Source organism: Sesamum indicum, linkage group LG1 (genome assembly GCF_026168435.1).
Source record: "Sesamum indicum cultivar Baizhima isolate 11 linkage group LG1, ASM2616843v1, whole genome shotgun sequence".
Lineage (NCBI taxonomy): Eukaryota > Viridiplantae > Streptophyta > Magnoliopsida > Lamiales > Pedaliaceae > Sesamum > Sesamum indicum.
Genome location: NC_142657.1, coordinates 13,362,115 through 13,384,956, shown reverse-complemented (window position 1 = coordinate 13,384,956; position 22,842 = coordinate 13,362,115). Strand labels below are relative to the sequence as shown.

Here is a 22,842-nt window from a genome sequence, read left to right as displayed (position 1 = left end):
ATATTTTATTATTCATACGCTACATGGAGTGTAATGCAGCGTTAGTAGATATAAAATATTATTTTAGTGAAGATGGGTCGCAAATGAAAAGAGAAGAAATAATTCGTCGGCATGGCATCAATTATTGATGAAAGAGGAGATGAAATATGATATGAGAATAGAGGATCCCAAGCCACATAAAACATTTAAATAATCCAAAATAATTTCATGGCATTATTTTCATAAAATATTGGGTGTGTGGTTGAAGAGAGGAGAGTGATGGAAATTGTAATCATATATGCATCTTCAGATCTTGTACTATATAAAGAGGTCAAGTGTGAAGCCATTTTCTTGCCTCATCAGAGATACATCACATTAGTTGATCACAATATCCAATATCCAATATCCAATATCCAATATCCATCCATGGGGCTAAGTGGGAAGCTGGTGTCTCAAATAGACATCAAATGCGATGGAGACGTTTTCCATGAGATCTTCAGAGAGAGACCACACCACATCTCCGGCATGACCCCTCATAACATTCAAAACTGCGATTTGCATGAAGGCCAATGGGGAACTGTCGGCTCTGTCATTTATTGGAACTACACCCATGGTACGTACCTAGCTACTTGTATTTCATTCATTTTATATATATATATATACATGCATGATGAATGAATACGTACAGATGGTAAGGAGAAGGTTGCGAAAGAGATAATTGAAGCTATAGATGAGGAGAAGAAGTCGGTGACATTCAAAGTGATAGAAGGAGATCTTATGGAGCTGTACAAGACTTTCAAATTGACCGTTCATGTGGACACCAATGGGGACGACAACCTCGTCACTTGGACCCTAGAGTACGAGAAACTGAGCGAGGATGTTCCTGACCCCCACACACTCATGGAGTTCTGCCTCAATGTTACCAAAGACATTGAGAAACACCATGTCCCTCACCTTCATAATCAGTAATTACATTTACAAATATTTTCGTCACGTCCGAGAGCTGCCCGACTGCAACTATATATTTCCTTCTTATTATTAGTGCAAGTACTGGTCATCCACATGCAGATCTAGACAGCTCTTTCAGAAATAAGTATGCTATTGCTGTATGTTTGTTGTTGTCTGGTCAAGTGGGTGATGGTGTGTGAATAAACCAGAGTGGTCGTGTCTCGTGTGTTGACAATTTCTTTCTTGCTTCGGTATGAGGTATTTGTATAATAACGACTTATATATATATATGGGATTGATGATTAATTACACCCAACTCTTAATTTGTTTTCCTTTGCAGTAGCGAGTTAAGTAATGATCACTAATCAACCACGCCAATTAATTAAAAATGTGAGTGAGTGAGTAGCTATTGATGACTGCTGCTTTCTATATATTTTAATTAGAGGAATATATGATCTTGGCTTCTTGTTTCTGGGCATTAAATTCAAACCGTTCGAGTTTTACCTGCTTGCGTAATTAATATTGGGATAACTACACTCTCCCTCTATCAAATTTAATGTAATTATATATAAACTTTTTATAGTGCTTTTTTAGCTCGCTTTGTTAGTTCTTGTGTGTTATATAGACTTTGGTGTATCCCTTAGCCTGTCGAGGGAGACAGCCACTCATTGAGCACTGTTATACTGTACGATTGTACTGTTTATTTAATAAAGGGCAAAAGACAATTTTCGTCCCACAGCTATAGGCCATTTTTGTTTTAGTCCCGTAAGTATCTAGGGTTTCAATTTGGTCCCGTAAAACTGAAAAATTCGCAATTTCAGTCCAAATTTCGCCGGAAAATTTTGTGGGTCGCCGGAAAAAGTCACATGCGATGCATGTGACTTTTAAAATTGGGGGCTCGATCTTGATTGGTTGGAGAAGCTGATGTGGCGCATATGTGGCGCATACATGGAAATTAAAAAAAAAAACGACGAAAATCGAGTTCGCGACCGTCGGCAAAGGCGGAGGATGGCTTTCGTCAAATCTTTGCACAGAGGTGACCAAAATCGATGGGACTGGTCTCAAAAGATTCGCCAGAACGAGAGGCGTTCAACGATGGTATTCCGAGCAGGTGGTTCGTTCAGACGAAGGAGAATACGCCGGCGGAAGGTGCAGTCGCGGCGGACGACGACCGAGATCTTCAAAACGATGGATCTTTGCACCTAGTTGATGAAAATGGATGAGACTAGTCCCATTAAAACCGCAGTGAGGAGACGAATCCAATGGTACCAATCCGCGATCGTGGGTCGTCCTGTCACCGGAGAATCGACAGGAATTGTCCGCGGCGGTCAATTTCAAAGCCCAATCGCTGTCGTGGTGGGATCTCAAAATTGGTTGAGGGGTTTTGTTCTCCTTGATATGGGGAATCGAATGGTATATGTGGTGGCTAGAAATTCCAAGTAACGGCGGCGGAATTGAAGAGAGAAGGTGGCGGCGACTGGCGGGCGATTTTTAATCCACGTCAGTCGTTTTTTTTTTTTTTTAATTTCCACATATGCGCCACATCAGCTTCTCCAGCCAATCAGGATCGAGCCCCCAATTTTAAAAGTCACATGCATCGCATGTGACTTTTTCCGGCGACCCACAAAATTTTCCGGCGAAATTTGGACTGAAATTGCGAATTTTTTAGTTTTACGGGATCAAACCCTAGATACTTACGGGACTAAAACGAAAATGACCTATAGTTGTGAGACGAAAATTGTCTTTTGCCCTTTAATAAAAATTACATTTACCTAACTCATTATAGTTTAAAAAATTATATTTAACACCTCTAAAATTTGCTTTTATTTAATAAATAAGCTTATTCGTTAGTCAAAATTTATCGAACTTGTTGATATTAACAAGAAAATAAAAAAATAATTATATTTACACCCCCTCGTCTATTGCATTTTTACACAAATTACCCTTGTCTTTTCAAAAATTATAAAATTCACCCTTGGCAGCCTTTACAATTTCAAAATTTAATAATTAAATTATTCAATTAATATATTAATAAAATTAATTACTAAATTAAGATTTCAAATTAAAAAATTATCACACTTTTATAATTATTTCAAATTACTGAATTATCACAGAAGTTTTGCATAAAAGAACTTAATATTTTGTAAGAAAAAAAATATTTTATATCGTTCATTCACAACACAAAAATTGATTATGAACAATAATACGACCTAAGAACCTACCATTCATATCTTTCATTACATAAAGGAACGCTGTTGGCTAACTATTACCTTACTAAATAAACAACATAATTAGGAACACATCCTCAATATTTAATTTATCAATAGAATTAAAAACTAAAAAAAAATCAATTTCTAACCATAATGTATATTGACTACTATGACATAATAAATTATATTGTGTTGCCACTAATCAAACAATAATTACAGATTTAATAGTCCAATAACAAATATTATTGACAAAGAAAGTGCCAGTCATTCAAAAATCGAATTATTTGTAATAAAACATAGAGAATGAAAGTAGAAATTACAATTCCAGAATAAAAAAAAAAAAAGAAAGAAAGAAAAAGAAGTATTGGCTAAACATATCAAAGAAAGAATACATCAGAAAAGAGAAAATATTATTGCTGAAATGAGACACATGGAATTTGATGTCTTAAAGCTGAAAATATGTCTTGTATTTATACAATATAAGTTGCCTAATAAAGCTAGAGAAGAAGGAAAAGTTTTGAATCAAAATCTACTACTACTACAACTACTACTACGTAATACATAAAAGATGAAAACATCATAATTTAGATAAAACATATAAGTATAAAAGGAAGTAAAAAGGAAGCAAAGATGTCCAGAAAATTGATCCAACTCGTCGGCATTGATCAGGAATGTGTATGCTGCACTAGTCGTGTCCACGTCTAATTCTGTTGACAAATCTGTCATGCCATGTTTTCTTCTTAAAAACTGCCTTCCATTTTGCGTCTTTTGGCTCTATTTTCATATCCATTGCTTCCTCATAATCTTCTAAGTCTGAAATCATAATTATCACATAAATTATGAGAATTTATAGGATGCATGTATAAAAGGGGTTGAATTAATTTACAATTAATATGTACCAAAATTTATAACAACAGATTATCAGTCTCTCACATATAGTAAATTAATGCCTCGGCCAGGTGGCCATTTGATACAATTGAAATAACTGCCTCTTCTCCTGACTAATTGCCACACAAAGCTATACAAGGGATTATATATATAACAAAGAGTGAAAAAAAAGGGTTTTTACAGAATAGCACTTTATGTCAACAATAACTGGGTAGAATGTAGATCTGGGTGATGAAACAGCAAACTGGTGCTTGGAGCTGGACTCTATATATATATATATATACACTTGATGATATATATAATTACAATTAGATAAGAATGATATATAGAGAGAATCATAATTAAGGAAAATATATATAGTAATTTAATAATATTGGTAGGTAATAATGTTATAAATAATAATAATAATAATAATTATATGAGGAGACCTTCCATCCATTCAACTTGAACCTCAACTTGGCCACATTCAACATTGTTGAGTCTGAGAATCATGTCTTGTGTCATTTTGCCTTGGTTCCATATAACACAGCTCTCATCAGCAAGGCAGTTGTGCCTGTCCGGCACAATCCTATCTACTCGAGTCCCATCTGGCAGATCTTCCAATTCCATTCTCACACATTCTATTAAAGGTTTTATGTCTATTACAGCAGTTCCCATGTTGTCATCATCCGTGAACGTGTCTTTGTCAAACACTTGCTGCATCCGTCCATCCATCCATCCATGCATCGTCATCAAATTGTAATTAAACCATGAAATCAATTTAACAAAAACATAGGAGAACATACATATAAATTACGTTTATACCAGAATGATGGGAACATTTAGATCCTTAATATAAATGGTGAGCTCCTCATTCCAAATAGGATTGCAGTTTCCCTTCACCACTTTAGTTTTCACCTTCTGCACCACCAAACATGCACGCACGTATCTTCCAATAATGAATATCTTTAAGGATGTATAAATATGAATGAGTCAAACTAATTTACCTGAGTACCGCAGGAGACAACACAATAAGGATCACTGCTGACGGTGTCGCGCACAGCAAGACCAATGCCTCTACGAATTCGAATCTTCACAAGACCCAAAACATCCATTTTCCTTCTTCTTCTTCTTCTTCTTCTTCTTCTTCTTCTTCTTCTTCTTCTTCTTCTTCTTCTTCCTCTTCTTGAGCTAGCAATTAACGTTGATTTGAATATTATTATTATTAATGGAGAATGGGTATACGTACGTACGTAAATGTAGAGAAATGGGCTCCTCAACCTCAGGACAACAGATATTTAAGGAGAGCTATATATAGGGCGATGGACATATATCCCACAATTACCTTACCTACGCCCACCACCCATATACTATACCTATACGCCCATAAGCCCCATATATACCTACATATATATATGTATAAATATATATATATATATATATATATATTTATGTATTAATTCCACGTTTCTACTTGATTTTATCATATCCCACCGTACGTGTGACAAAATTAATTATACATAAATGACCGCATTTCCTTAAATTGTGGCCCAACCCTTCAAATCTTTTACATACATGCATGAGTTTGTTTTCTTCATCATATTAATTAATTCTTATTTAGTATTTTCTTAGTTATTATAAGTTATTCAAGTGTTCATCTTCACCCCCAATATATTATATATATACATTATTGGAGATCTAGAGAGCAATCAGCAATCTGAACCACACATATCATTTGTACAAGGATGACAAATATTATCTCAATTGGCATTAACATTTTGACCAAAAAAAAATTTAAATCTAATGTTTGGTCCGATGATCAATATTAAATGAACTTTTAAGATAAGTGATATTTTCATAAGTGAAAATGAATGAGTTTAACCGGAGAAGAAGCATAGCTTAAAAATATACAAGCTAAGCTTGATCATAGGCAGCACGCGGTCTATTTCATTTATATCAGATATGTATTGTGAAGGTTAATTTTACACATTTATTAAACAAAGAAAACCAATCTAATTAAGCTATATATAAAAAAACCCACAAGCCCATAATTGAGACTTCCCCAGCTTGCTACTATTATATATATTTATCTCCATTTCCGGCTCCTTGCATATATAGCATACATGAAATTTCGGACTCCAACCGATCCAATTCTCTCCCATGGAAGCAAAGCTGCAATAGTTTCTTATTTATTGTTAATGTGCTTAGCTTTAAATCCATGGTGGCTTAGCTGTTGAGCTGCTATATTTGGTTGTGCTTCCTGATGGAAACTGAGGTAGTGTTGTGTGATCATATGTGTGTATGGGACAGTCTTATATCTTGGTGGCATTTCTTGTAAATCAATTGCATGTGTTTGGCTATCTTCTGCTCTCTTTCCCACTGCCCCCTGTATATATATATAGGAGTTGGGTTTTGGCCTTTGGTGCTGGAGACTTGGTAGGTAGAGTCCCGACTTCCAAGCTGATCTGCGCAGTATGTTTTTTGCCGTTGCTGAATGCTGACTGGTTCTAATGACCTCTGTTTAAGAGGAATTGAAGTTGTATTCCTTGGTGAAATAGCTTCATTTGATAAACAATACTGGGAGAAACTAGTCAATTGCTAACTCTAGCTAGCTGGCGCTAGAAACAAAGATAGGATACGAGTCTTGGAGAAAAGTGTGTTTCCAGTACTGTTATATAATTATCAGTTCTAATATCATCTTTCATCCAAACTAATTAACACTGGAATGGAGCTGAAGTAGAAATGGTTATTAGATGGATTCGTGTAGACCGTTTTGAATTGCTTACACTTGCAAAACGTCCTATTCCTATTCATAGTCTTCAGGTTGAGCCCAGGGGTACTTCAAGAATCCACCTTTAATCTGAGAAGGATCTTGTGGCGTGGACCAAGGATACTTCATGGAGGGATCTCTGGGGAACTTCCTGAAGTTGAGAAATGGTGCCCAAAGCAACACCCTGCCCACATATATACTACGTGTTTAAAGAAATAGAAAACCTGACTTGAGGTAATCCAACCTCATTCAAACAGTCCATAAAAACTGATTAATACCAACATATATAGATAGCATTTGGAGTTTCGGATGAATCAAACCTTACCATTATTAGTTGCTACTACGTGTAGTATTTGTTGCAAATAGGTTGAGTAACAAATGAGTTGTTGGGGAAGCTGTAAAGTGGCACTTACCCTGGATAGAAGATGAAAACAAACATGAACTGCACATACATTTCCAATAGGTTCCTCTTGTACCATCTGGTCCTAAGCCAGTTCATGATGATGGGCTGCAGCAAAACAGAGTTGAGAATTGCATTAACCCAAACCCGCCCAACATTAATACATACAAGTTAATTACGACACAGTTTTCACTCACTGGAAACACAATGAAGTACAAGAAAGCTGAAATTCCGGATTGAATCAAAATCCATATCAAATCTTCTCCTTCATTTACACCTGTCACAGCAAAAGCAGGCTGTGCAACCTGTTCACATCACGTGTATAGTCAATTCTCAAAGAGGTTAAAGCTCAAAAACATGGAAGCGCAAAGAATTAATGGTGCAGCTGGATAGGATGATTCTACGTACAGTGGCCAAAACGCCTCCAACTTGAACTGCCAAACTAACAATTTTAGCTCTGGGGTCTTGGATTTTGTTTGTAATGGATGCGTGTGGCTGTGATTGAAAAGAAGTTGAGACCTGTTTTCTCGAGGAGGAGGAGGAGACATACTGATTCTGATTCTGTTCACAAGAAATGGAGAGAAGACGATTCTTGCATTTGCATTGGAAGGGAGGGGACAGAGAAGGCAAAGCCTTGAGGATGTGGAAGCTGCTCATTTTACTGACCCAACTGCCAAAATTTCCTTATCTTTCTCGGTCACAGATGGTACACAGGACAACAAGGCATGACGCAGAGTTGTTCTGGTTCCTAGTCCTAGTTTCTACCACAATCACTGGTTTTGCAACTGTTTCATTCCATTTCAGCACAGGCAGAAATCAAAAAATAAATTGTTGCAAAGAGAAAATAAAGATACGGCCCAGAAACCCGGATAAGATTTCTCCATCCCACCTCTTATTTTTCCTTTTTTTCTTATCTTTTCATAATTTTGAAAATTAAATTTTCTACTATTCATCTGCTAATTTCTGGATGTAATAATTAATGGTTGACCACTGCATTATTTCTTTTAAAAAAAGAAACTTTCTTATAATTTCAAAGAAATAAATTAATTATTAAAGTAGCAAATAATGTAAATATGGTCTTTAAAAAGATACTGTAAATGTGATAAACAGTTCTTTAAAGAAATTCTTTTTAGTTAAAGTCAAATCATAAACGAATTATCCTATGGTTCTGGAAATTTCGAAAGATCAATTTTTATATTAAATAATAATAAAGAATACTCGTGTCAACAATTTCTTTCATAATTTATTAATAATTATTTTATGTACTATGAGTGAGCTCTCTCTCGCTTTTTTCTTTTTCATGGGCATATATAGTTATTATTCATTCATATATCTTTTTGTAAATTCTCCCCGCCCTAATATCCTGATGCTACAAGAACAGGGCAAGAGGTATAACTCTAGAAACAAACCTTTGTTTTATTCCCACAAAAAAAAAAAAAAAGAAAGGAAAATGAAAAACAAACATATCTTCTCTTAGGGAAAAACCCATTTCATGACTCACCGTCCTGCTTAAACCCTCGTTTCTGTTACTCTTGAATCAGTTTTTGGTAAGATTAACAACATGTCCGTGGCCATCCCAAACCATTTCAAATTCAAACCCCCAAATTTCATGAAACCCTCTTTACATAATCATACGTCTGCCTATATTTTTTCAGTTAAAAATTTAAGAAAAATACCATGTACCCAGCAACTTTTTCTTCCCCTTGGGGATAGGAATGCCGTACCATTCTGCTCTAAGTTCCCTGTGCCGACAAGGGCTTGCAGTCATGAAGGTCAAGGTGAAATTTTTGCTGCCAAAGAACAATCTTCAGCTTCTGTAAGCACTCTACTCGTTATAATTCCGTTTGGGTTTTTCTCATTTTGGTTTTCACTTCTATATATGTTTTTGATGGTTCCGTATATGCATGTCACTTAGGCCACTTTTATTATGTTGGCAATTTTCATGTTTGGAATTATGATCATTAAAATGTTCTGGGGAAGTATATGTTTTTTAAAGTCATGCTGCCATGAGGAATGCATGATATATCTTCTTACCAAATTTATCGGGGACTATAAAACTTCAAATTTGTTCAGATGAATTTCTTTGCAGGTCAAGTAATATGGCTTGTTGCTACTTTTTATTATGGGTTGTTCTTTTTTTTTTTTTTTTCCTCCCTTAAATTTTAAGTTAAAATTATTTTACCTTTGTCTTAAGGTCTTCAGCTTTAAGCCTTATGGAATTTGGGTTGTCTATGTGATTGCTCAATAATACTTGAACTACGGCCAACAGTTTGTAATATAGCACACTTGAAGTGCTTAATAATGTATGTTTGTGTTCGGGTAATGATCTGTGTCTATCTCTCATCCATGGTTAAGCTTGTTAGAATCAATCGAATTTAGCAGATGCATCCAAAATTATTTATTGTGTGGTTTTTGTTCTACAAGTTATGTAATTGAATAGCTTTTCAACATTCTAATGTCATATCAGAACCCTACTATTAGTATAATTTGTTGCATAATAGGGATTATAAACTCCTGAACATTGTCAGTTTGCATATGTGGTGTATTTTCTATCAGCAACAAAACATTTGAATCTGCTAGAAGGTTTCCTCGTGCACTCTGTGCATTTATCTTATATACATTTATCCCTCTCTTCTCGACATTGGATTTTTTAGGATTCTAGCAATTATGTGTACCTTTAAGTCATTGATAAGTATCAATCCTGAAATATTTTAAAACAATTTATACCGTAATTCTTTTGTGACTTTTGTCCAAACCTTATACGCAAGTAGCATCAAGCATGCCTATGACACATATTGGGGAGATAATGATCTCTTATTGTACTTCCATTTAGTTCTTCCAAAGTCCAGATGCCACTGTGTTCCTATGATCATATACCGGGGTATGACATTTTCAGTGAGGTTAGACTCTGCTAACTGTCCTCCGTATTTCCTTTTTAAATAAACTGATTGTTGAACAGCTATAGCACTTTCTTTAGAAAATTGAAACTGGTACAGCTAACCCCTTGTATTTACCCAAAACCGTTTTGTAGTTGGTTGGGTTCCTCGCTGTTAAGAGTCGAGTTTTTTGTAATATTTGGGAAAAGAAGTATGATATTCTTTTGGCTACCTTATAATGATAGACTAATTCTCCCATCAATTTCAGGATGTTGAGACATTGAGGGACGAATCATCTATTTCAAATGATGGTTCCATCGCATTGTTTATTCGCATGCTTGGGGTAGACAATGATCCTCAGGACAGAGAACAGGCTGTTGTCGCTCTCTGGAAGTACTCACTTGGTGGAAAGCACTGCATTGATAGCATCATGAAGTATCGTGGAACTGTCAATCTCATTGTGAACCTTTTAAAATCAGAATCGGATTCTGCATGTGAAGCAGCTGCTGGACTTCTGAGGGTGATATCATCAATTAATCTGTACAGAAACTTAGTAGCTGACAGTGGTGCAATAGAAGAGATGACCAGCCTGTTGACACGTTCTTCCTTGTCTTCTGATGTAAATAAAAACTTAACATACTACCATGTTTTGGTACTTAGCTGTTTTGTTTCTTGGGTTCATGACTTAGGGAAAGCTTGAATGAATTTCTGCAGGTGAAGGAGCAGAGCATATGTACTCTGTGGAACTTGTCTGTAGATGAGAAGCTCCGTGTGAGAATCACTAGCTCTGATATCCTTCCTCTACTTGTCAAGTTCTTGGAGGATGAAGATATCAAAGTTAAGGAGGCTGCTGGAGGAGTTTTGTCTAATTTAACGTTGAGCCAGTCAAGTCATAAACTAATGGTTGAAGCTGGAGTTATTCCGAAATTGGTGAGGCTCACTTTGCTTCTCTGGAATCACCATGATTAATGTATCTTTCATTTAATGCATGATTTTACTGCCATAACAGATTATGAGGTGTATAAGTGGCCAGGCAGCTGTTTCATGCATATCCTTTTTCCTCAAGGATTGTATTATAGCAAAATGCTGGTCATGCCTAATCATGTTCCTGATCCAATGAGAATTTAATCACTACAAACACAATGCAGGCGAATCTCTTGAACGCTAATGAGGAGGACTCTAAAGTCATTAGGAAGATAGCAAGAAATGCATTATTGGAACTTGCTAAAGATGAGTATAATAGAATACTTGTCATGGAGGAAGGTCTGGTTCTGGTGCCCTTGGTCGGTGCAGCAGCCTATAAGTCTTTTAGACCAGCTTTGTACTCATGGCCTTCTTTGCCTGATGGTACAAAGATTGAACAGAGCTCAAAAGGGCCTTCCAGATATGGTGCAGCTGAACTGCTACTTGGATTGAATGTTGAAGACAAGAATGTGGAATTAGAGGAGGCAAAGATGAATGCAGTAGTTGGACGCACACAGCAACAGTTTCTTGCTCGTATGGGGGCAATTGAAATTGAAGATGATACTAAATCTAATGGTGAATGGTCTTCCGGTCAGAGGGTGACGCTTTTGCCATGGATGGACGCTGTTGCACGTTTGGTTTTAATTCTCGGACTTGAAGAAGAATCAGCTATTGCCAAAGCTGCAGCATCAATTGCTGATGCATCCATCAATGAACATATGCGTACCTCGTTTAAGGAGGCTGGTGCCATCAAGCATCTTGTTCAGTTTATTGATCATCCTAGTGACGCTGTTAGATTGGCCGTGATTCGAGCTTTGGACAGGCTGTCCATCAGGTAATATGTACAGATTAATATGTGAGATAAGCAGTAATTTTAGGGAATTTTGTATGGAAATAGGAACATGAAGAATCTTAGAGACAAATGGAAAACTTATAAGATTTTGTGGAACTTATTGTCTGGTCGGTAGGGTTTCCTTTGTCTTGGTGGATAGACAATGACCTTCCATTCTTCTTGGTGTTCTCATGCTATTTCTTTCAGTGCCTAGCTGTTCACTTCTGATAGATTTCTTAGAATGGAGAAAGTGGCCTGAGAAAGAAGACCAAATCCAATGGAAGGGATTGGGGTTTTTGTGGTGCTGACCTTTTCTTAGTTTTCAGTTGCATATATACCCGTCTAGAATGATACATGACCACATCCATATACACCTATGCAGGCATACCCATAAAAACATTTGTATATTAGTGAAGTAGTCTATATGAGTTCTCTGGTATGCATCCCTGAAAATCAGTGTAGATTTGTGCATGATTGTTGAAATTGTGTTACACTTCTGTGTGCTGATGTGGGTGAGGATGTCTGAGTATGTTTCTGTTTCTTCACATTAACTAATTTGCTTAAACATTTTATCTTTTCATGCATCAAAGTACATGTAACTATAGTTTGTTTTTGTTTATAGTCCTAGTATCTTCATATAATCTACTATCCTTTCATTTCTGGCCTATTCGTCAAGGTACGATTTGTTATCTGTCCATGTTTTAATGAAGGGTTATCACAAATCAAGTTCTTGGATGATTTTTGTATACTGTTGTTGGACTTTATCCAGTGTGAATTGATTATATTAAATCTCTGGAGTTGTTTGCAATCCAGCAATAATGTCTGTCGGACAATTGAAGCAGAAAATATTTTGCACCCTCTCACAAATTTGCTGAAGCAGTCAAAGTCAGAGATCTCTCATAGCTTGACAGCAATGGTAGTATTTGAATATATTTCCCTCAAGTGCTGTTACTTACAAGTTTCCAATTTGTACACTGAAGTTAGAAAAAGAAAATTATGTTGATCTGCAGATACTGAACATTCTTACTCGGATTTTAGACCCTAACAAAGAAATGAAATCAAAGGTACATGGGTTTTATCACCAATATTAAAAGCTTTCAGCTGATTCCTCTTATATGCAACAGTTTGTCTGATATTTCTGTGTTTCAGTTTTATGATGGAACGGTAAATGGGTCAAATAAAGGATGGGATGTGGTGAGGCATCCAGCATCAGCTCATGGGAATGACATGATCCCCTCAGAACTAGCCTCCAGGTTCTTTCTTGTTTGAGCTCATATTAGAATGCAATAGGCACTTCAGTAAGATTTTCATGTCATTCTGTGTGTTTTAAATAAGTAATGCATCTGTTATAAATATGAAAAAATCGTATTATAATTTCCTGTAGATGGCATTAAGATATGATTTGGCGGTGGAGGATCTCTTAAATGGAATTCTTTTGTCATATCAATGTGTCATGTATTTCTTACCATGTATAAGGGTTGGCAGAATTACTTGATTTCCACAGTTGATGTTCACTGGTTGTATTGGATATAATTGGCCCGTCGAAATATGAGCCTTCTGCAACTGGTCTTTCTATTCTTTGGCCGAGCAAACTTGTAATATGTAGCTTAAGAAATCATTAAACTATTGTCCATATTCCACTTCTTTGTTTTGTTGTGTTAGGTTTCGTTGGAACTGATTATGAGAACTAGAAAAATATTTGTAACTCCCTTCTATATTGATTTTATTCATCAGTTTGAAAGAAGCCCTCCAAATGATATTTTATCCAATTTCTTCACATTTGAAGTTTTAGCAATAGATTCATCTGTATTTTCTTTAGACAGACGACTAATCCACATGCTATTTGTTTTCTTTATGGACAATACAAACACTGAGTATATATTCTGTCTTTTGGCCCCTCCACTCCACCTTCTTTCCAAAAAAAAAGAAATAGTGTACTTTGTCTTCATTGTCTGGGCTTGCTGATGCAAATATGGGATGTTTGTTTGGCATTGTATACGGAGCTTGTTAAACTTACTGCCAGAGAATGTCTCTTTTCTGTCTTGTGCACTTATTTGAGCTGGTTTCTGGCATTTATGGCTTAAGATTGTTAATGAGAAAGTAAAGTACCATTTTTTCTGGCGCTGGTCATCACAAGTTATTAATATGCTTATGAATTAATTGTAATTCAACGTGCTAGCAACATCAGGATCTTGTGAAAGTCTTTGAGCAATTCTGTTTTTCCTTTTGCATAATCTATTTAGAACTCCTCTTTCAATGAAAATGATTGGGAGTCATACAGAAATAACCACTTGGACAGAAGACAAACCATTGCTGGAGGAGACCCTGTTGATTCGACTTTCCTCTCTTGCCTTGTGGATATCTTGAAGACATCAATCCCCGATTTGCAGAGAAAAGCTGCTTCGATCCTAGAGTCCATTGTGGCGATTGAAGCTTGTGTTGAACAGCTTATCTCAGCTGATATTGAATCAGGACTAGAAGCAGTTTTTCGACAGAAATCTTTAATAGGTATGAAAAATAACTTACTGCTACAAAGGCAAGATGTGCTAGAACATGTTTGGAAATAGGAACTTGAACTAAAATACCTTGTCTCTGCCTTACCGGTTTATGTATCATTTTGAGAGACCTAGCAAAGTGCAGGAACTACCTTGAGATTTAACTGATCTTTTCTTTTATTTCATTGTCTAGTAGTGTACATGTGAGAAAATATGACGAAGTTTAACATTTGCCTTTCTTTCGTTTGTTTCATTGTCCATGGGTATACATGTGAGAAAATGTGGAGAAGATTTACATGTACTGTTTCAGCCTGTTTAATTGCTTTATTAGTCCCTTCATTTAGAAACAAACTTTATGTAAGGTGCCTTGCAACATTTTAACAATTCAAGATCTCTACTCATCAGCTAAGAAGTTAAAGTTCGTGTGTAGAGAGGGATTACTAATGGAATGACCATATGTTGGAAGCAGAAATATGACGCGAGGATAATTGCCATGATTTGTTTGATGACTTGTAGAAACTAATACTTGTTGACTATTACAAACTGCTCAAGTAACATACCTAAACCAGATTCCGTTTAAGTTGTTATCATCGTTTAAATGGGTAAATAGTGTCTAAATGCCTCTGCTTTTTAAATACTTAGCAACCTTGATTTATGCATTTCCATCCATCGCTTCTGAGTTTTCATGTATGTAATTCCTAATTTTATTTGAACTGAATAGCAGAGATGGAGTACAGGACTGAGGGTGACAAGCCAGACTTGCAAATTCTGGAATTGGAAGAAGCCGGTCTAGCACTATCCGCAGCATCACGGTTACTTACAAAATTGCTCGATTATGAACAGTTTCGCCTAACTGTGAATTGGCATCAATTTACAAGGTTGCTTCATGCAGTCCTCATATCTAGCATTCCTCTTCAGAACAAAGAGTGGGTTGCTGCTTGCCTTGTTAAACTCGGCAGCCTATCTGGTCAAAATTCAGACTTTGAGAATCCAATTAATATGGAAGTGGCTCTTTATGAAACGATTCCAAGGTTGATAGAACAGATCAAAAGTTCATTTTCCCCTGAAGTCCAGGAAGCCGCTGTTTTAGAGCTGAACAAAATAATATCTGAAGGGATGATAGATTCAACCAGAGCCGTCGCCTCTGAGGGAGGAATTTTTCCATTGGTGAAGCTGATGGAAAATGGCAGTGACCGAGCTGTGGAAGCCAGTTTAGCAATACTCTATAATCTAAGCATGGACAGCGAAAACCATGCAGCAATTATAGCGGCTGGAGCCATTCCAGTGTTGAGGAAACTTGTGCTTTCACAAAGATCGCAATGGATGCGTGCTCTTCGCTTGCTTAGAACGTTACCTACTTGATGGAATAAGATCATAAGTCAAAGAAGTTGGCTGTGAATCTTTTTGGCCATTTTTGGTCTACATGATGTACGAATTCAATGTGAAATTTTGTCATTGGAGGTGGACTGTATCTCTCTACTTTAATTTGATATATTTCAGATGTAGAAAATATTGGCACTGTAGATGGGATAGTTGTCATGAGGAAGGGCGGTTACATTGTAGCAAGTGGAAACTTGTATTAAAAATTTTAGCTATTTATTAGATTTGCAAAATTGGTTCTTTCATCTCTTGCTTTACTATATTAGTTGACTTGGTCTGGACTGGAACCATATATCTGGAGTTGAGCAGGAATAACACCATCACTGGATTTGTAGCCAGGCGTAGATATTTACTCATGGCTGTGGTGTGGGTGTGGCCCTCTTTTTATCTTTATCAGAATTTTAAATACCTTTGAGAAAAAACTAATAAAAAAGGAAGCTTTGTTTGTACTTTCAGTTGTACGTATCAGTAGTATAATGGCTATCCTCAACTGCCACTCCATTGCCAAACCTCAAATTCTGGCTTCTTCTGCTCAACCTAATGAATCTTCTTCACCTTCTCTTTCTCCTCATCCCAATCTCAAGCCACCTATTCGGCTTCAAAAAGCAAATAGCAGAAAACTTCAAGAAAAGGTCTACCAAAAACAGGGGCCGCAGCAGCCTTCTGTTTTGGAAATTGAACGAGCAATTGGTGCTGGCATTTTTCGGGACAGGGACACCAACAGGCAAGCAGAAGCAAAACCCTAATGTTTTTATCTTCTCATTTAAATTCTATGAGAACAAAGAACAAGATTCTCAAGGCAGAATTAAACTCTTCTTCCCTTTTTCTTTGTTTTAGATTACTTATAATGATTTTGGTTTCTTGAAAAAATTGTTGGTTGTGTTGTCTGCGGCTGTCCCCAATTTGCAGTGAAGCAGAAGAGAAGGAGAGTATGTTTGATAATATGCTGAGGAAATCTGTGGGGAAAAGTGAAGGGTCGGTGGAGAAGAAGCTAAGGGAGACTGGGGAATGGCTCATTGAACGAACGGAACGGACTTCTCGTTCTGCTGGTAATCTTCTTTTTAACCTTTCATATGGCTTTCATATGTGTGAATGGGTTTCTGATTTGAAGATCTCCATTTGAATCCAAGTTGATACACACGCCATTTTGGCAAAAGTTTCATTGCATGGGGAGATTGAATTGGTATCTATATGCCTGTAGTAGCTTCCTTCTTGGTTTCAAGTGTTAAGCTGAGGTGGAGTTTTATATCCTTGTTTTTCTGGGATTGATTCAGAAAGCTTTATGCAGATTATTAGCCTTTGTATGTAAGTTTAAGGTGATTCCAATCATTCTTGAAAAGGCAGTGTCTTGATTTTCATTACAATCAGCAAAAGAAAACATGAGGTGCAGTTGAGTTGGTTCTTGTAATTGCATTAGAAACAAAAGTAACTGAGGTGGATTTGATTTGTGGTTTGCAGGAAAGCAAATCCTGATGGGTATGTTTGTATGGATGATACCAGTGTGGATATTTGCATTTACTGTAGCTTCTGGGATGGTACAGCTGCCCTTTGACATACCATTTCTGGAGGATCTCATTTCATGAAGAATAGTGTATATTGCCTTGCATCAAGATGCTGCTGCTTTTGTCTCAATCTTGGTTCTGTTAGCACTAAATGCTCGTCTCCTCCTCCTCCTCCTCCTCCTCCTGCCTCATACTATACAGAACAAGTGGTGTTCTAAATGTGTTTTGACTTTTGATTCTGCACCATGAATGAGAATGTGTTGAAATATGTAAAGCCATCCAAAACAGAATTCTTCCAGAAGTTCAATTCATTGAATTCAAAGTCAAATAAAACTATTAAATGCCAATCATTCAACGCTCATATTCAAAATCAAGATTTTGATTATGCAAAAGAAAAGTAAGTAATAACCAAACCAGATTGTTTGGTATGTAATGAGAGTCTTGCTACTGACAATACATGTACACTTTATTCTTAATGAAGAAAGAATCATCATCTTATGTTTACATGTCGTCACTTGTCATCATCATCCGACCAGAGCCATCGAAAACTCCTAGGAAAATATTTATTTCATTCAATTATTCACACAAGAAAAGAAGCAGAAACAAACACAGCGAGCGAATAGTACTAACCAGAACAGTGTCATACTTCCGCTCATTTCCCATTTCTTTTCATTCATCAGCAACAATCCATTTAATAGTCTTCGTTTCTCTCGAGCAACAGAATAGCAGGAGAGAGAGAGAGACAGAGAGAGAAAAAACAGTCGAAGAAATCATAGGAAAAATCATAAGAAAGGGTAAATCACACAGTGAGACAGACTCCTAATTTTCATAAAAGAAAAGAAGAGAAAACAGAGGCGATCTGCAGGGAAATGGGGACGCTTCAGACATGGAGAAAAGCATACGGTGCTCTTAAAGACCACACTAAAGTCGGCCTTGCCCATGTCAACTCAGATTTCAAGGTCTCTTTCCCTAATCTCTCTCTTTGATCATCAAAATATCTGCTTAAGTTTTTCTCTACTGGGGTGGTCGCGCGACAGTTTTAATGTGGCAATCAAGCACAAGGTGCATCTTTTAATCATTGGCAATCAACAAATTGAACTGTGAAACATGATGGTATTTTCGTGGGCTTTTCATTTTTTTTCTTTTTCATTATTTGTCTTCGGCTCTAAAAATAGGATGTTGATGTGGCGATCGTCAAGGCTACGAATCATGTGGAGCATCCACCCAAAGACAGACATCTCAGAAGTGAGCTTTTTCTTTTTGTTTTCTGTCAGTTATTCTTATCGTGAGATCCATTCGTTTGTGGTATGGACTTTCTTGAGTCTTCTGTTATTATGAAGGATAAATGGTTGAACAACTGCAGATGGTTTTTGGTATTTGGTTTTGGGAGAATTACTGACCATTCCTCTTTCTTTATTATCCCATTGGAAACTATGCGCAGTTTCAGTTTCCATTTTTTCATTACAAAATGTAAAAAGCACGAGCCTTTGCTCTTAGGAGCTTTGAGATTTACTGAAAATTTTATATAAACGAGTTCTAGTATGCAGACACTGGCATCAATATTATTAGTATTTGGATGGTTCTTGCAGAAATTATGGTTGCCACATCTGCAATACGGCCTCGGGCTGATGTTGCATACTGCATACATGCACTTGCTAGACGACTGGCAAAGACACACAATTGGACGGTATGAATCCTGATTGGCTTCACATCAATCTTTTGTTATGTGTTTGTTGTTCCTTCTTGTATCAGGTTAGTCTAGCAAAGGACTTAATATTATCTATCCACGGTTCCCCTCTTCCATTTCTTGAAAGGTTGCTTTAAAGACATTAATAGTTATCCATAGAACATTGAGAGAAGGTGATCCAGTATTCAGAGAGGAACTCTTAAATTTCCAACAGAGGGGTCGTGTCCTCCAAATGTCTAATTTCAAGGATGATTCAAGTCCCATTGGTAAGTAGCTGTCGCTTGTAGTTTATGCTCTTAACTCTAGCACCCTGTGCCTCTTGACTTATTCAATAAAATAACGCTGAAGCCTTGAATGAATGAGGAGTAAAGCAAGAAAATGCTGTGCTGTTAGACCTTCCATAATGCATATTTTCCTCTCTTTTGCAGCTTGGGATTGCTCTGCCTGGGTAAGAGCATATGGCCTCTTCTTGGAAGAACGACTAGAATGCTTTAGGGTACTTAAGTATGACATTGAAGCCGAGCGCCTTCCTAGACCAGCACAAGGCCAAGATAAGGTATTTTTTTTTGTTTTTATGGTATGTGTAAATATTTCCTCATCCCAGTAAACTGTGGGTCCATTCTTTTTTACACGCAATGTGTAATAAAAAATTACAAGATCACACTAGATTGTTTAAGTTGAACCTATTCATCAATAAGAATTACCTGAAAGAAAGTTGTCTCTATTATTTCTAGTTAGTGAAGCTCCAATTATTTGACTATCAATAGTATTTTGTTCTCTTTAGAATTTGATAACATTAGGATTTGGATGTTACTTATGGATCTCCAACAATCTGTTTCCCCCATTCACATGTATGACAAGATCTCTTAGGCTACGGATTCTGGTCTGTAAGTTTGAATTCCACCCTAGAGAGTACCTTTAACATGATCAGCAGCGAATTTCACGTTGGTATTATTGTCACGCCTAATTCATGTGAAAGCGAATGCCTGCTTTTAAAAAGCTGTACCTCAATTGCACATCATTGTTTATAACATATAAACTGAGAGGTATCTCTTGTTTCATTATTTTGTTTTCAGGGTTACAGTAGAACAAGAGACTTGATGGGTGAAGAACTTTTAGATCAGTTGCCTGCTTTGCAGCAACTGCTATATCGTCTTGTTGGTTGTCAGGTACTCTCTGAACCTTAACGACTATCATATCATTTGGAATAACCATTTCTCAGTTTCTGTCCTTTTCACCGTGTTGTAATTTCTGATTTTCTAAGTAACAATAATAAGTGAATACTGCATGACTGGCTATTACTGCGAACAGCCTGAAGGAGCAGCTGTGGGCAATTACATGATTCAGTATGCTCTCGCCTTGGTATGCATCTCTCTCTTCACCTTCCATCACCAAAATTGTGTCTGCATGGATGTGGTTTTACCTGAAAATCTGTAATCTTTACAAGTAAAGGGTAAACAGTAAATTTGAGACAAAATGGAATGCATTGGTGAGGGATGGAGAAGGATAGGCTGGAGGCAGAGAAAGGAAGGCCCTTTATATTTTCATTTTCTCTATAGCACAGTTGGTTTAAAATGTTTTTAAGGATGGCTTATTCTTCTGGCTCAATTTGTGAATTTTAGGTACTCAAAGAGAGCTTTAAAATATATTGTGCCATAAATGATGGAATAATCAATCTTGTTGACAAGGTGATATCAATATACTCCCAATGGTCTATATTTCTTGATCAATGCATGTCTATTTGCTTAATCATATTAAAAAATTGTCCTTTGCCTTTCCTGATTTTGCATTCAGTTTTTTGAGATGCCAAGACATGAAGCCATTAAAGCCCTAGATATCTATAAAAGAGCTGGACAGCAGGTAGGTTTTCTTGCTCTTCAAAACTCAATATTAGCTTTTTTCCATTTAGGCCTCTTATGTTTTCTGGAGCCATTACTTGATAAAACTTTAATGGACTTTCAAGTGCTTTCCAGTGCGTCATCATAATTGTTTGTTCTTATCACAGGCTGATGGTCTTTCTGATTTCTATGAAGTCTGTAAAGGACTTGAACTTGCCAGAAATTTCCAGTTCCCTGTCTTGAGAGAGGTAAGCAGTCTGTATAAGATTTGGTCTTCTATCTCTAATTGTTTTGGAGCTCCAGATGACATATCCATATATATTCAAATATTTTCTTGTTCCCCAGCCTCCCCAGTCCTTTCTAGTGACCATGGAAGAGTATATAAGAGAAGCTCCAAGAATGGTTTCTGTTCCAAGTGAGGTCTTGGTTAGTTATTTTATTCCATTGCACACATTATTAGTAGCGTATCTCTCCCATATGCAAATCGCATAGGTTTACCTTTTTAGCTCTACTACTCTAATACTCATCAAGAATATGATTTTTCGGACTATATTAGGAATATCCAGAAAGGCTGATGCTGACCTATAACCAAGAGGATGTTCCTTCACCTTCTAATGATACAAAAGTGTCAGAGGAGGAACCCAGGCTACCACCGTCCGATGAAGGTGCCGTGTCGACTGCTGAAGCAGCTGTCCCTCAACCTCCTCCAGCCAACTTGTACACAGATGATTTACTGGTCAGTTCTTTCATACTTGTTATTTTGTATAATTATTTTTTTTGGGGACTTAAACTTCTGCTATCTACAGTTTCCTGTTCAATTTGTTAATCCTATTTTATGGATAAAAAAACAAATAAATAAATCATTCCAGGGGTTGAACTGGACTACGCAAGATGCATCGGTGATTGAGGAAAGCAACACGTTGGCTCTAGCCATAGTTCCTTCTGGTTAGGATTCCTGCATGTTCATAGATTGTAAAAGAATTTCTGCTTCACAAACTTCTTTCTTTCATTATCTCTTTAATGTGGCAAGTATGATATTATCTTATGCATGCTACAGAGACTACACCATTTGAGTCTAATGTTTCCCAACCAAATTTTGACCCAACTGGATGGGAACTCGCCCTGGTTACCACTCCCAGCATCAACCTATCATCAGTTCAAGAGAAGCAGTTGGTACGTCCTTGTGCTATTGGTTGTTTTGTGAATCTGTTGATTTTTGTTTCTTTTTCTCCATCTGTTTGGGTTCAGGGAGGGTGATTTTGTTTTGCATGAGCAATTAACATACGTGTACCACAAAATTTTGATTTGCGGATATCGAATGGCAGGTTGGTGGACTAGATTCACTTACGCTTGAGAGTTTATATGATGAAGGCGCATATAGAGCTTCCCAGCAACCAATATACGGAGCACCTGCTCCTAATCCATTTGAAGTTGGTGATCCATTTGCTATGTCAGACACTGTTGCCATGCCTCCAGCAGTTCAAACGGTTGCAGTGTCTCAGCATCAAAACAATCCATTTGCCCCATTTCAGCCTGCTTATCCACAAGCCCAGCAGCAACAGCAGTTGCTGATGGGCCCACAAAATCCTTTTGGCGATGCAGGGTTCGTAGCATTTCCGGTTGAGCCTTCTGTGCACCCTCAAACAACCAATCCATTTGGGAGCACCGGCCTTCCATAATAAAAATGCACATATGCAGGATGTAACTTACTGGCTTAGTTACTTTTTGGTATATTTGAAATGAGTGAGTTTGATATTGTGAACGCATTCATCCACAGGAAAGTTTGTTTATTGAGCTTGAATCATATACTTGTCTTGAGTAGTAAAAATAGTTGCTCAGTGCTATGAAAATATGCAGTTCGTTGATGCGATACTTGATACGTCATCTGTTGTCAATTTGTTTAGTGTAATACGCCTGTGATTGTAGTTAATTCTTGTGGTTGCTTATGCTGCAAACTTGATACATATGTGTATTATAATTAGCATAGCATGATTTATGTAGCATATAAATAAAAAGTTGTTTTAGCAGCATCACTCGTGATATGAACATTTTATTGAGGCAAGTGTTTTCTTCCACTCCTTCCTCTTCCTCAAGT

General features: G+C 36.9%; 6 protein-coding genes across 9 annotated transcripts; 4 read left to right on the top strand and 2 right to left on the bottom strand.

The window, feature by feature from the left end:
* Window positions 1-320: 320 nt before the first annotated feature.
* On the top strand, window positions 321-1,236 carry LOC105159933 (kirola). Its single transcript, XM_011077165.3, has 2 exons — window positions 321-592; window positions 668-1,236. Exons 1-2 carry the CDS (start codon window positions 406-408, stop codon window positions 946-948), a joined length of 468 nt encoding a protein of 155 aa, XP_011075467.3. The 5' UTR covers window positions 321-405; the 3' UTR covers window positions 949-1,236.
* A 2,351-nt stretch (window positions 1,237-3,587) lies between these two features.
* On the bottom strand, window positions 3,588-5,373 carry LOC105159925 (protein C2-DOMAIN ABA-RELATED 7). Its single transcript, XM_011077153.3, has 4 exons — window positions 5,012-5,373; window positions 4,830-4,925; window positions 4,454-4,721; window positions 3,588-3,950 (listed from the first exon to the last, which is right to left on the bottom strand). Exons 1-4 carry the CDS (start codon window positions 5,117-5,119, stop codon window positions 3,823-3,825), a joined length of 600 nt encoding a protein of 199 aa, XP_011075455.1. The 5' UTR covers window positions 5,120-5,373; the 3' UTR covers window positions 3,588-3,822.
* A 1,357-nt stretch (window positions 5,374-6,730) lies between these two features.
* NDHL (inorganic carbon transport protein-like protein) lies at window positions 6,731-8,043 on the bottom strand. Its single transcript, XM_011077141.3, has 4 exons — window positions 7,583-8,043; window positions 7,372-7,479; window positions 7,188-7,282; window positions 6,731-6,958 (listed from the first exon to the last, which is right to left on the bottom strand). The coding sequence occupies exons 1-4, from the start codon at window positions 7,829-7,831 to the stop codon at window positions 6,811-6,813; spliced, it is 600 nt and encodes a 199-aa protein (XP_011075443.1). The 5' UTR covers window positions 7,832-8,043; the 3' UTR covers window positions 6,731-6,810.
* A 488-nt stretch (window positions 8,044-8,531) lies between these two features.
* LOC105159907 (ARM repeat superfamily protein) lies at window positions 8,532-15,965 on the top strand. 3 transcript variants are annotated; one of them, XM_011077129.3, is made up of 10 exons: window positions 8,750-8,990; window positions 10,008-10,074; window positions 10,319-10,669; window positions 10,765-10,980; window positions 11,199-11,848; window positions 12,659-12,761; window positions 12,856-12,909; window positions 12,995-13,098; window positions 14,127-14,353; window positions 15,065-15,965. In XM_011077129.3, the coding sequence occupies exons 1-10, from the start codon at window positions 8,890-8,892 to the stop codon at window positions 15,700-15,702; spliced, it is 2,511 nt and encodes an 836-aa protein (XP_011075431.2). In that variant the 5' UTR covers window positions 8,750-8,889; the 3' UTR covers window positions 15,703-15,965. The 3 variants fall into 3 exon arrangements, with proteins under 3 accessions (XP_088739977.1, XP_088739966.1, XP_011075431.2); XM_088883851.1 differs by lacking the exon at window positions 10,008-10,074 and having other exon boundaries at window positions 8,532-8,990; window positions 14,145-14,353; XM_088883840.1 differs by lacking the exon at window positions 10,008-10,074 and having other exon boundaries at window positions 8,533-8,990.
* Window positions 15,966-16,059: 94 nt separating this feature from the next.
* CRR3 (chlororespiratory reduction 3) lies at window positions 16,060-17,490 on the top strand. The gene is made up of 3 exons (XM_011077107.3): window positions 16,060-16,444; window positions 16,630-16,769; window positions 17,179-17,490. The coding sequence occupies exons 1-3, from the start codon at window positions 16,197-16,199 to the stop codon at window positions 17,301-17,303; spliced, it is 513 nt and encodes a 170-aa protein (XP_011075409.1). The 5' UTR covers window positions 16,060-16,196; the 3' UTR covers window positions 17,304-17,490.
* A 303-nt stretch (window positions 17,491-17,793) lies between these two features.
* Window positions 17,794-22,631, top strand: LOC105159900 (putative clathrin assembly protein At2g01600). Of its 2 annotated transcripts, none has more exons than XM_088883859.1 (15): window positions 17,794-18,284; window positions 18,398-18,467; window positions 18,812-18,909; window positions 19,037-19,175; window positions 19,338-19,465; window positions 19,986-20,078; window positions 20,221-20,271; window positions 20,532-20,597; window positions 20,704-20,769; window positions 20,915-20,995; window positions 21,093-21,173; window positions 21,304-21,483; window positions 21,617-21,692; window positions 21,805-21,920; window positions 22,073-22,631. In XM_088883859.1, the coding sequence occupies exons 1-15, from the start codon at window positions 18,162-18,164 to the stop codon at window positions 22,424-22,426; spliced, it is 1,722 nt and encodes a 573-aa protein (XP_088739985.1). In that variant the 5' UTR covers window positions 17,794-18,161; the 3' UTR covers window positions 22,427-22,631. The 2 variants fall into 2 exon arrangements, with proteins under 2 accessions (XP_088739985.1, XP_088739989.1); XM_088883863.1 differs by having other exon boundaries at window positions 17,796-18,181.
* The last annotated feature ends 211 nt before the right edge of the window (window positions 22,632-22,842 follow it).

Bases quoted from the DNA above. Each gene is read 5' to 3' on its own strand.
- LOC105159933 (XM_011077165.3), top strand. From the start codon at position 406: ATGGGGCTAAGTGGGAAGCTGGTGTCTCAAATAGACATCAAATGCGAT. The intron at 593-667 runs GTACGTACCTAG...GAATACGTACAG, and splicing joins TTATTGGAACTACACCCATG to ATGGTAAGGAGAAGGTTGCG.
- LOC105159925 (XM_011077153.3), bottom strand. From the start codon at position 5,119: ATGGATGTTTTGGGTCTTGTGAAGATTCGAATTCGTAGAGGCATTGGT. The intron at 4,926-5,011 runs GTAAATTAGTTT...TTGGTGGTGCAG, and splicing joins TTGTCTCCTGCGGTACTCAG to AAGGTGAAAACTAAAGTGGT. The intron at 4,722-4,829 runs GTATAAACGTAA...GGACGGATGCAG, and splicing joins TAAATGTTCCCATCATTCTG to CAAGTGTTTGACAAAGACAC.
- NDHL (XM_011077141.3), bottom strand. From the start codon at position 7,831: ATGAGCAGCTTCCACATCCTCAAGGCTTTGCCTTCTCTGTCCCCTCCC. The intron at 7,480-7,582 runs GTACGTAGAATC...TGATGTGAACAG, and splicing joins TTGGAGGCGTTTTGGCCACT to GTTGCACAGCCTGCTTTTGC. The intron at 6,959-7,187 runs GTAAGTGCCACT...ATATGTGGGCAG, and splicing joins GTTTTCATCTTCTATCCAGG to GGTGTTGCTTTGGGCACCAT.
- LOC105159907 (XM_088883840.1), top strand. From the start codon at position 8,736: ATGTCCGTGGCCATCCCAAACCATTTCAAATTCAAACCCCCAAATTTC. The intron at 10,670-10,764 runs GTAAATAAAAAC...GAATTTCTGCAG, and splicing joins GTTCTTCCTTGTCTTCTGAT to GTGAAGGAGCAGAGCATATG. The intron at 11,849-12,658 runs GTAATATGTACA...TTTGCAATCCAG, and splicing joins TTGGACAGGCTGTCCATCAG to CAATAATGTCTGTCGGACAA.
- CRR3 (XM_011077107.3), top strand. From the start codon at position 16,197: ATGGCTATCCTCAACTGCCACTCCATTGCCAAACCTCAAATTCTGGCT. The intron at 16,445-16,629 runs GCAAGCAGAAGC...CCCAATTTGCAG, and splicing joins CGGGACAGGGACACCAACAG to TGAAGCAGAAGAGAAGGAGA. The intron at 16,770-17,178 runs GTAATCTTCTTT...TGTGGTTTGCAG, and splicing joins ACGGACTTCTCGTTCTGCTG to GAAAGCAAATCCTGATGGGT.
- LOC105159900 (XM_088883859.1), top strand. From the start codon at position 18,162: ATGTCAACTCAGATTTCAAGGTCTCTTTCCCTAATCTCTCTCTTTGAT. The intron at 20,079-20,220 runs GTACTCTCTGAA...TACTGCGAACAG, and splicing joins ATCGTCTTGTTGGTTGTCAG to CCTGAAGGAGCAGCTGTGGG. The intron at 20,770-20,914 runs GTAGGTTTTCTT...TTCTTATCACAG, and splicing joins ATAAAAGAGCTGGACAGCAG to GCTGATGGTCTTTCTGATTT.